Consider the following 12,250-nt stretch of genomic DNA (forward strand, 5'->3'; position numbering starts at 1 on the left):
AAGATCCGACAGATCCGGCTCCTCCTCCGCTCTCCTCTTCTCTCTCCCTATTTTCTAGATTACAACTAGAACTAACTAGAACTAGAACTAGAGGAACTAGAACTAGAACTAGATGAACTAGAACTAGATCTAGATGAACTAGAAGTATAACTAGAAGAACTAGAGGGATCCTCTCTACTTGGATGAAGAATTGAAACCCGAACTTTGATTCTGTAGAAGAGGTATGATCTCCAGGGGCCAGAGGGTCTGGTTTTATAGTCCCTTCAAGTGAATCTGGGCCGTCGGATCAAACCGACATTAATCGCATGGTTTTCCTTGATCCTTTAGGTCGGTGGAGCATAATCCGCGAAACGTGTCCTGATTGGGCACTGTAGCTGGGCGGGCGCCCAGAAGGGTTGGGCGGGCGCCCTGCCTCCGAGCCCGATTGCCTTCCCGTTTGGTCCCGTGGCTTCTGGAGTCTTCTAGATGATAGAAAATTGTGCAGCACGTTAATATCTCTATGTAAACCCGACATGTGGGCCTTTCTTCCGTATTTCCTGATAACCCCCTGCAGAAATAGACAAACACCAAAACTCGTGGAATTCTGTCAGATAAAACCCTAAGTCTAGGTGTTGCTTGCATTTGGATCCTTTTGTATGATTAGTTGATGGTTAAATTTGAGCATTAAGGACCGTCAACAACGCATCCGGTGACCACCGGACTCATGCGCAGAGAGGATTGCAAATTGGCATGTCACCGGATGATGGCCACCGGACGCTGGCTTTAGCGTCCGGTGCCCTAGGGCACGCCTGGTGAGCACCGGACGCACCTCACCAGATGCTGCAGGGACACTGTTCCTGCATCCGGTGAGTGCAATCTGGGACACTCACCGCACCGGACGCACCGAGACAACGTCCGGTGCATCGTCCGGTGCCCCTCCGAGTCCTTTTCCAACTTAGCACTACATCCGACTTTGACCCAACCAAGTTCCAACTTCAAGAACACACAACTAAACACCAAGTGGAACTGGTATGAGTGACCTCTCTCAAACAATCAAATTTTCACAAATATTTAGCCATAGGCTTAGTAGTTTTTATGAAAATAGTTCGAGAAATCACCAAGGAGCATCATATGGCCATAAAGCTAGGGGTTTAAATCAAAATGAGCTTTGAATGCTACCCCTATCTATGGACGAACACAACGGATGCTCAAAGAGTAATCGAAAAGAAACGGTCAACTAGCAAGCATGCATATGATATGAGGTGAAATGGAATACTTGAAAGTAAACTAATGCTTGTCAAGTTTGATCCAAGGTTAAGCTTTTTCACACACACAAATTTTTGTATTTTAGTTTTGGTATGCATGACATGCAAAGCAAAAGCTATTTACAAAATTCAACACACAACTTTATCTTTTAGTGAAGTTAGAGAGATCAAGCACATTAAGTTCATTTCTTAACATACAAAACCTAGTTTCATCTAGGGGTTTTGTGAAGATATCCGCCAATTGATTTTCCGTTCCCACATTCTCTAGAGATATGTCATCTTTAGCAACATGATCCCTAAGGAAGTGGTGGCGGATGTCAATATGTTTTGTGCGGGTGTGTTGAACTGGGTTGTTAGCAAAGTTTACGGCACTTTCGTTGTCACACAACAAAGGTACTTTGTCTAGTACTACTTCATAGTCTAGCAAAGTTTGTTTCATGTAGAGTATTTGTGCACAACAAGCACCGGTGGCAATGTATTCCGCCTCGGCCGTTGACAAGGCAACACTATTTTGTTTCTTTGACATCCAAGAGACAAGTGATCTACCTAGGAAGTGGCACCCTCCGGATGTGCTTTTTCTATCAATCCGGCACCCGGCATAATCCGAATCGGAATATCCTACAAGTTGGAATCTTGCACCTTTGGGATACCACAAACCTAGGCAAGGTGTGTATTTTAGATACCTAAAAATTCTCTTGACGGCAATGAAGTGAGATTCGATAGGCATTGCTTGATATCTAGCACACATACACACACTAAACATGATATCGGGCCTAGATGCGGTGAGGTAGAGTAGACTTCCTATCATGGAGCGATAGAGAGTCTTGTCAATTGGGTTACCTCCCTCATCCAAGTCGAGATGCCCATTTGATGCCATGGGAGTCTTGATTGGCTTGCAATCCATCATCTTGAACCTCTTGAGAAGATCTTGTGTGTACTTCTCTTGAGAGATGAAGACTCCTTCCTTCATTTGCTTGACTTGAAATCCTAGGAAGAAGGATAGCTCGCCAATCATGGACATCTCAAACTCCTTGGACATCAAATCACCAAATTCCTTGCAAAAATCTTCATTAGTAGAGCCAAAAATAATATCATCAACATAAACTTGGCAAATGAAGATTTCCCCATTCATTTTCTTGGTGAAGAGTGTTGTATCAACTTTCCCAATCTTGAAGCCCTTCTCAATGAGGAAGTCCCTAAGCCTCTCATACCATGCTCTAGGAGCTTGCTTGAGACCATAGAGAGCCTTGGACAACCGGTAGACATGCTTGGGGTACCTAGGGTCTTCAAAACTGGGGGGTTGCTCAACATAGACAAGCTCATTAATATAGCCATTCAAAAAAGCACTTTTCACATCCATTTGAAATAACTTGATATTATGACTAGATGCATATGCAAGTAGGATACGGATTGCTTCAAGTCTTGCCACTGGTGCAAATGTTTCACCGAAGGCAAGACCTTCCACTTGTGAAAAGCCTTTTGCCACGAGCCTTGCCTTGTTGCGCACCACTTTGCCTTGATCATCCTTCTTGTTCCGGAAGACCCACTTTGTTCCAATCACTCTTGCATCTTTGGGTCGCTCTTCAAGTGTCCATACTTGGTTGCGAGAGAAGTTGTTCAACTCCTCTTGCATGACCATGATCCAATCCCCATCACGAAGAGCTTCCTCGATAGTCTTTCGTTCATCTTCAAGAGACACAAAAGCGTGATGTTCAATAAACAAAGCATGTCTAGAACGAGTAGTTACACCACGTCATGGACTCCCGATGATGAGATCTTGAGAATGATCTTGGAGGAGATGTGATGTTCTTCTTGGCGCCACTTGAGGGGTTGGTTGGGGAGCATCAATATCTTGTGCTTGTGCCACCGCTTGCTCATGAGTGACTTGAGTGTCTTCATGAGCATCTCTCACATCCTTGTCTTCATCTTGTGGTACATGTGAGGTGGATGGTGGCTCAATGACTTGTACATCATCATCATCTTCTTTTGGCTTGATGTCTCCCACCTGCATGTTCTTCATGGCATCCCTCAATGGTTCACCACCTACATCATCAAGATTATCACTTGCTCCTTGGGAGCCATTAGTTTCATCAAATTCATTATCAAATGTTTCTTCAACCATGTTTGTGGCATGGTTAAAGACCCTATATGCCTTGGACTTTGATGAATAGCCAACCAAGTAGCAAATGTCACATCTTCTTTGGAACTTGCCCAAGTGTTTGCGCTTCTTGTAGATGTAGCATTTGCATCCAAACACTCTAAAGAATGAGACATCGGGCTTCTTCCCCTTGAGCAACTCATATGGTGTCTTCTCTAGGAACTTGTGAGGAAAGAGCCGGTTTGAAGTATAGCATGCGGTGTTGATTGCCTCGGCCCACATCTTCTCCGAAGTGTTGTATTCATCTAGCATTGTTCTTGCCAAGGTGATCAATGTCTGGTTCTTTCTTTCTACAACCCCATTTTGTTGTGGTGTGTATGTTGAGGAAAACTCATGTTTGATTCCTACTTCATCACAATACTCTTCAATGTTGGTGTTGTCAAATTCCTTGCCATTGTCACTTCTAATTTTCTTGATATTCACTTCAAATTGATTTTGGGCATTCTTTGCAAACTTCTTGAATATGGATGCAACTTCGGCCTTCTCTTGCAAGAAGAATGTCCAAGTGTACCGGGAGAAATCATCAACTATGACCAAGCAATATTTGTTGCCTTCAACACTAGCATATGTGGTTGGTCCAAATAGATCCATGTGAAGTAGCTCAAGCACTCTTGAAGTAGAGAGATAGGCCTTGGTTGGATGAGTGTTTGCAACTTGCTTGCCGGCTTGACATGCACTACAAAGCTTGTCCTTTTCAAATGTCACATCCTTCAAGCCTCTAATCAATTCTTTCTTCATCAACTTCTTGAGTGTGCCCATTCCAACATGTGCTAACCTTCTATGCCACAACCACCCAAGTGAAGTCTTGGTGAAATAGCAAGTCTTGACATCAACTTCATCAGATGAGAAATCAACTATGTATAAGTTGTTGTGCCGAAAGCCTTTGAATATCACTTCATTGTCATCTTCCTTAGTCACGACTACTTCCTTCTTCTTGAATAAGCATTCAAATCCAAGATCACAAAGTTGTCCAACCGAGAGCAAGTTGAAACTCAATGATTGCACATAGAGCACATTGGTGATGGAGTTGTCATTTGATATAGCAACCTTTCCTAGACCCTTGACCTTGCCTTTTGAATTGTCACCAAATGTGATCTTCTCTTGGTTGTCAACATCTTCATCAAGAGAGGTGAACATCCGGGGATCTCCGGTCATATGTTGAGTGCAACCACTATCAATTACCCAATGTGATCCACCGGTCTTGTAGTTCACCTACACACAAGAGATCAAGCTTGAGATTTAGGGACCCACATTTGCTTAGGGCCCTTGACCTTCTCTACTAGTTGCTTTGGCACCCAAATCTTCTTTGGCCTTTGCTTGTTGGACGGCCCCATGAAGCTAACCTTGACCTTGCCACTCTTGTCTTTTCTTACAATGTAGTGAGCATTGAAGGCAAATGGTCTTGCATGCTTGGGCAAGGGTGGTGGTAGTGGTGCCTTACACTCATGAGCAAAGTGTCCTTCTTGACCACACTCAAAGCATCTCTTCGGCTTTGGCTTGCTTGGTTGATCATGAGTGGCTAGTGACTTGATGAGCTTTGTTTGATGAGCCTTGCAGCCAATCCCACTCTTATCCATCTTCATGATGGTGTTCATGAAAAGCTCACTTTGAAGGTCCTTTCCTTTTGTGAACTTTGCTAACCCCATTGTTAGATGTTCCTTCTCTTTCTTGAGCTTGCTATTCTCTTGAGTTAGCTTCTTGATGATTGGGTCATTGTTGCTAGCTAACTCATCCAAGATGAATGTCTCATCCTCTCTTGCTTGTCATACATCAAACCAAGCTTGAGATATTGGTTTTCTTCTTTGAGCAACTTGTTCTCATATGCAAGCTTCTTGTCTTGATCAGGTGACTCAATCACAATGGTTTTGTGCTTGGCTTGCTCTTGCAACTCTTTCTTGAGCATGACAATTTCATCCTTGAGCTTGATAGTGTCCTCATAGCTCTCGGCCACTACCACTTTCTTGCCCTTGCAATCAACACATTTGCTTGTGCTCTCCACAAGTAAGTCATCACAAGATGTGGCTACATCAAGCTTAGCAACATGGTTAGTAGCAACATGTGCTTCATCAATTGCAAGTTCATATGCTATCTCAAGGTTGTCATAGTTTGCTTTTAGAGTTGTTAGCTCTTATTTCATTGCTCTATATCTAGTGATAAGCTCATCATGAACACTCTCAAGTTTATCATGTTTTTCTTTGAGCTCTTTTAATGAGTGTTTGAGCTCCTTGAGCTTAGTGGTCATGATCTCATTTTGATCTCTAAGCTCATCACTAGATTTAAGCTTTGCTAGAAGTGTTTCATTCTCAAGTTCAAGCTTTTCATTTTCACTTCTAGATTTTCTTATGACTTTTGTGTACTTGTTAAGCAATTTTACAATTTCATCATAAGATGGTGATTCAAATTCACTATCACTTTCACTACTCTCATCCTCACTTTGTACATTCCGGTCAACCTTAGCCATGAGGCATAGGTGTGTAGAGGATGTAGATGGTGGTGAAGATGATGGTGATGAAGCATCGATGGCAATGGCGGCAACCTTCTCATCATCACTCTCATTGCCGGAGGAGTCACCACTAGAGCTCTCAATGTCGGTGAGCCAATCACCAACAATGTAAGCTTTACCATTCTTCTTCTTGTAGTGCTCCTTCTTCTTGCCACCTTTCTTCTTGTATGGCTTCTTTTCATTCTTCTCATCATCGCTTGAGTCATCTTGCTCTTTGTTCTTCTTCTTGTATTTGTCCTTCTTGGGCTTTGGACATTGATGAGCAAGATGGCCAAGCTCACCACAATTGTAGCAATCCATCTCGGAGATGGGCTTTCTCTTGCTACTTGTGAAGAACTTCTTCTTCTTGGAATCAAAGTTGACTCCATTCTTGTTGAGCTTCTTCAACATCTTGGTGGTTCTTCTCACCATGAGAGCAATGGAAGCATCGTCGTCACTTGAAGTTGATGACTCAACTTCAATCTTCTTGGCTTTGCCCTTCTGAGAAGCTTTGAGGGCCAAGTCCTTCTCCTTCTTGGCTGATGAGGAGCCATCTTGGGGGTTCATGTGCATATACATCTCATGAGCATTGATCTTCCCCAATATGGCGGTTGGAGTAGCGGTGGAGAGATCGCCTTGGTGAAGCACCGTTACTATGTGCCCATATTTCTCAATGGGAAGCACACATAGTATCTTCTTTGCGACACCCGCCGCACTCATTTGAGTGAGCCCAAGTCCATTAAGCTCCTCTACAATGACATTCAAGCCAGAATATATTTCATTAGCATTTTCTTTGGGAAGCATCTCAAATGTATTAAGCTTGTTCATCACCAAGTGATAGCGTTCCTCGCGTTCACTCTTTGATCCCTCATGGAGCGCACAAAGTTCCTTCCAAAGAGCATTGGCGGTTTTGTGGCTCCGAACGCGGTTGAAGACCTCTTTGCAAAGGCCTCTAAAGATGTGGTTTTTGGCCTTCGCATTCCACTTCTCATTTTCTTGCTCTTGTGGAGTAAGAGCGGAGTCTTTTTCCAGAGGTGTAAACCCTTCGGTCGCGGCTTTTAGGCACTTTACATCGCATGCCTCAAGGTATGACTCCATCCGTATTTTCCAATACGGGAAGTCATCCTCATCGAACATGAGTGGCGGTCCATCCCCGTTAGACAACTTTCTCTAGGCGGTGAAGCCTAAATAATGAGCACTAGGCTCCGATACCAATTGAAAGGATCAAGATACCTAAGAGGGGGGTGAATCGGGCTTCTCTAAAAATTTAAGCAACCTATAAGCTCCAATTCAATGGGCTGATTCTTCGACTCTCCGTCGCGGTGAATCACCTAAAACCGCTCACATGCTTGACACGAGCCACCCACAAGAACTCCGGGCGGTCTTCATGTCTCCAATCACAACCGAACTGTCTAGGTGATGGCGATCACCAAGAGTAACAAGCAAAGAACTCTCACTTTACCCAAACAAGGCTCTAGAGAGTGGTGGATGCACACTTGACTCTTGGAATTCACTAGAGAAGGATTTTCTCAAGAAATCACTCAAATCTCAATCCTCTCTAGGCTCTTGCTACTCTCTTGCTCCACAACAAGTTTCTCAGATGTTCAAATGGGCAAGAGACCTCTCATAGATGAGGTGGAGGAGTATAAATACACCCCACGAAGTCCAAAGGTCAGCCAACCGTTTTCCACTAAAAACGGGGTCACCAGACGCTGTTAATGTTGCACCGGACGCTCTGCACCGAGCGTCTGGTGCCCCACAATGGCTAACTGCACCTGTGTCTGATAGGTCACCGGACGCTAATTCTCAGCATCCGGTGGCACCGTCCGGTGCTCCGGGGAGTTTACAAACTCCGTGATTATGGGACCGGACGCTACGCGGTGCGTCCGGTGCTAGCGTCCGGTGCTCAAGGGAAGTTTACAACCTCCCTGGGTGTGGGACCGGACGCTGCCCGGTGAGTCCGGTGCCTAACCCTAAGGCACCGAAACTCTCAACGGTTAAGGACCTCACCGGACACTACCTCTCAGCGTCCGGTGCCCCCTTGGGCACCCTAACTTGGTTGAAACGCGATCGCTCCAAAACGAAGTTGGTTCCTCTCGATCTAAGGACTATCTCTGAGCTGCCAAGTGCTAGGTTTACCAAGTGTGCACCACACCTAAACCTAAAGCCTTGCCTAAGTCAAGCTACTAGATCAAAGCCCCTCTTAATAGTACGGTCAAAGGAAAACAAAGTCCTAAACTACTCTAAGTGCCCTTCTTCACCATATGGAACTTAGACCTAGTCTAGTCTTGACGATGTCCATCCATCCTTAGAAAACCAAAACGATTTCCACTATTAAGTAGGCATGTACATCCTTGTTCATCGAGTACCTATTACCACGACCTTACCTATGACTTTGCCTCTGCAAAACACACGTTAGTCATAGTAATCAACATTGTCATTAATCACCGAAATCACTAGGGGCCTAGATGCTCTTCCAAGTTCCACAAAGCTTTGTTGTCTATTTGAGCTCCACAAAATTTAAGAATTAATAAGACTAGCAGACGGAGGATATTCTAATCGCTGTGAAGATACTGCCGACTTTCAAATACACCTCTGCCACCTGCTAGCTACATCAACGGAAATTACGTCAAAATTCAGCTTGGGGGAGAGCACCCCCATTTATCCCGCTAAATATTTCTATCTATCTTTATACTTATACTATATTAAAATATAACTATACATAACTATGAAAAAACCAAATAAAGATTTTATGCTTATATATTTATCTTTTGCTTAGTGTGTTAAATAAATAAATAAAGTAGCTATGCTAAACTGAATCTTAATAATAAAACTCTAGCATGGATATGATGAATAGTTGCTCTGCCTAATTTTTAAAATTTGAAGTTCTCTCTCAAGTTTAGACATAACTGTTATAATTTAAAGCTTGATCTAAACCTAAACTTGTGGGAAGAAAACTTGATCTGAAGTCTAAGTTGTTAACGGATATGATATGGGAAGGTTGAGCTGCTGTTTATCTATTCCTAGAGATGCTAGAATTCTGGAGAATTTTATCTTTGAAAATCTTTAAAATAATGCATGATGAGTTCCTGTATGATGAGAGTTTAAATTCCTACCACAGCCATATATACATGCTTGCTAGACTTTGGGCCATACATTTCTTTTTACTGCTTATGAGCATTGAGTGTGGTCAAGCTGTGTAGACCCTTAGGAACTTGTCATGTGGTTAAATCAAGATTCACTTGCACGTTCACTCACATATGTTGCTTCTACTCCGGAAGTACCATCCACATATATCCACTCATTTCCATCTCCAGAATCACCCAAAAATATTCTACTCCTAATCCGGGAGGGAATAGCCAAAAATATTTCTATTTTTCCCCTTGAACTAAATGCTCAAGTTATCTTGTTACTATCACTTGCTATATTATCTCAAGAGATGAGTGCTCTAAATAAAATAAAGACGAGGAAATAAAAAGGGGCAAGTGCCCGGAACCTCGAAAGAAAAGAAAAAGTGAGACGAGAGGTAAAAATGGACAAGTGTCCGACAGTAGAATTAGGGGTACAAGATACCCACCTGAGAGAAAAGGAAAAAAAAGAGCATCTCATTCTCTTGACAAAGTTACAAAAAAAAGCAAGAAAGGTATGTATCCCCTCAAAAGAGCAAAAGTAGAATGAGACTTTCATCATTGTTATCACCATCATCACCATACAACATTCATTCGCCACACATGCACATCTTGATTTGACTTATTGATTTGTTTCATTGGATCCATGGTTTGACTATGCAATAAATGTCTTGTAAGTATGTATATTTTATCTCCCACCTATGAGCTCCAGATATTAATGCCTTATTAGAGTAGGGTGAGAGAAAAGGCAATGTCACTATGCCTTATACCACAAATACTACATATCTTGAGAGAAGGCATATACCAACACTGCCTTGGAAAGGTTCCAGAAATACCACAAAAGAGAGATCTAAGAGAGTCGTACAAGGAATCTCTGAGTTTTATTTGAAAATCTGCAAAAACTCCAGAGCTATAGCTGATCAAGAATAAGAGACATGGCACTTGACTAGACTGTTCTATCTTTTAACTACTCAAGATAGAAGTGACGGTTACAAGTCCCATGGTGAAAGGTAAAGTAAGTAAGTTTTAAGTCTTGACGGTTTACTCTAACTCAGAGATGAGATCTTATTTAAAAGCATGTGTACCGTCAATTTTTAAAGGTATTGCAACAACTTCTGATCCATTACTAAGTCTATCCTTGCTCAGGGACGAGCAAGAGGTAAACTTGGGGGAGTTTGTTGATGGTCCTTAAATATCAAATTTAATTATCAAATAAACAAAGAAAAGGATCCAAATGAAAACAACATCAAGACTTAGGGTTTTATCTAACAGAATTCCATGAGTTTTGGTGTTTGTCTATTTCTGCATGGGGTTATCAGGAAATACGGAAGAAAGGCCCACACGTCGGGATTACATAGAGATATTAATGTGCCGCACAATTATCTTACATCTAGAAGACTGCAGAAGCCACGGGAAGGAAGCGGAGGCCGAACGGGGCTAGGCACTGGGCGCCTGCCCCCTTGTAGAGTTGGATTAGGACTCTCTTTCGGGATCAATCTCCACTGACCTAAAGGATCAAGGATAACCATTCAATCAATGTCGGTTTGATCCAACGGCCCATATTCACTTGAAGGGACTATAAAACCAGACCCCCTGGCCCCTGGAGGAGAGAGCCTCTGAACCCTAATTCATTATTCCTCAAGGGAGAAGAAGCCTCTGATCAAGCCTAGAGCCACCACATCAATTAGACATCTAGATTAGCATAGCTACATAGGATTAGAACTAGAAGGAGTCAATCTTCGATTGGTTTCCAGATCTGTCAAGAGGATTCTTGGTAATTCTCTGATTGTTCTTCTAATTATCTTTGTTCTTCAATATTATGAATATGACTTTGTTCTACTTCAGTATATTGCTTATGACTTTGCTCTACTTGTTTATATTCAAGATTATATTGTTCTTAGTTTTATAGTATTTATCCATCGGATCCATGGGTAAATGATAGATATTGTGTAGGCGTGGTGCTTATACCGTATTTATCTGCGATTGTACCCAATATGCCGGATCGTGGGGTAGTTCGTGATAGTGACAGCTTCATTGATTCTTATATAGTCCCCCTCTCGTGTATTGGGCTGGTAGAGCAACATTATTATAGGGGAGTGATTGCTATGTTTCTCATATTCCTTGCTAATATCACTATGCATGGGCGTAGTCTTGTCTCACAATGATTGCTAAGTATGCTTGCACTAACTATGATAATGCTAGACTATATAGTTGAGAATAACTTAGGAAATATTCTTATAGTTCGTTCTCATACCATGCTAATGACTTTCTAGAATATCTAATTGAGGTGCTTATCATATTTATTATGTAGCTAAGTTATGCTGATCAGGTTAATTATCTTTGTCACTATTCATTACTTCATATATCTTTTATGTGACACTTATCCCTGTATGAAAGAGTTAGATAAATGTTCTCAATTATACATGGAATGATAGATACTCAATCCCATATTCCATTTTATAATCAATGTTGATGGTTACTAATCCCTTCCTAGTGGTAAAAATATAAGTAACGATACCTGGAATACTTCCCGGTTAAAATGCTACATCGGTATTAATCTGTGCGCTTGCAGATCCCATTCATTATTTATTTAGAAGAGCAATTGCATATTTCAATACCGCGTCTCTCATGTCATGCTGGGGATGACAACTTGGCTTAAGTGGTATGAGGGATAGTTTTGGCATTTTTGGCACCGTTATCAGATTTTGAAAACTGTCTACTTTTGGTAGTGATGTTAAGAATACCCAACAACCCTCACCCCTTCAAAGGCTCGGGGGCTATTGTTGGGTACCATAAAAAGGGATACCCAAATCAGAATAAAAGTCCCGACCCCTCGGCCTTGGGCCCAAGCCACGGCTCGCCCGACCCCTCTTGGCCTCAGGCGCAAGTTCCGCCTCGCCCGACCCCTCTAGGGCTCGGGCGCCAACGCCGCTTCGCCCGAGCCCCCAGAACAAGGCTTCCAGCACACGGCGCCCGTACCCACGATGTGACGGACGCAGTGACTCCCATATCGTAGCAGGGCGTGGTGACGACTATTCCAACCACCCCGGTCACTATGGCCTTACCTCTTTCACTGTGTAACCTTACCTCTTTCACTGTGCTGTACCGCCTCACAGTGAAAGAGGAATGGGAGAGGTTAACCAGTGTCACTATTAGCTGTCTTTTCCCACTATTACAGGACGGGCTGCAGTATCATCGATCCGACATATCGGGTTTACATAGAGATATTAACGTGCCG

At 42.7% G+C, this 12,250-nt stretch overlaps 1 protein-coding gene across 1 annotated transcript; it reads right to left on the reverse strand.

Annotated features, from left to right (window-relative positions):
• On the reverse strand, positions 1,561 to 2,595 carry LOC110435607 (uncharacterized mitochondrial protein AtMg00810-like; the record flags this gene model as incomplete). Its single annotated transcript, XM_021461333.1, has 1 exon — positions 1,561 to 2,595. A coding segment is annotated over one exon (1,035 nt), but the record flags the coding sequence as incomplete, so codon positions are not given.

This window comes from Sorghum bicolor, chromosome 5 (assembly GCF_000003195.3).
Source record: "Sorghum bicolor cultivar BTx623 chromosome 5, Sorghum_bicolor_NCBIv3, whole genome shotgun sequence".
NCBI classification, from domain to species: domain Eukaryota; kingdom Viridiplantae; phylum Streptophyta; class Magnoliopsida; order Poales; family Poaceae; genus Sorghum; species Sorghum bicolor.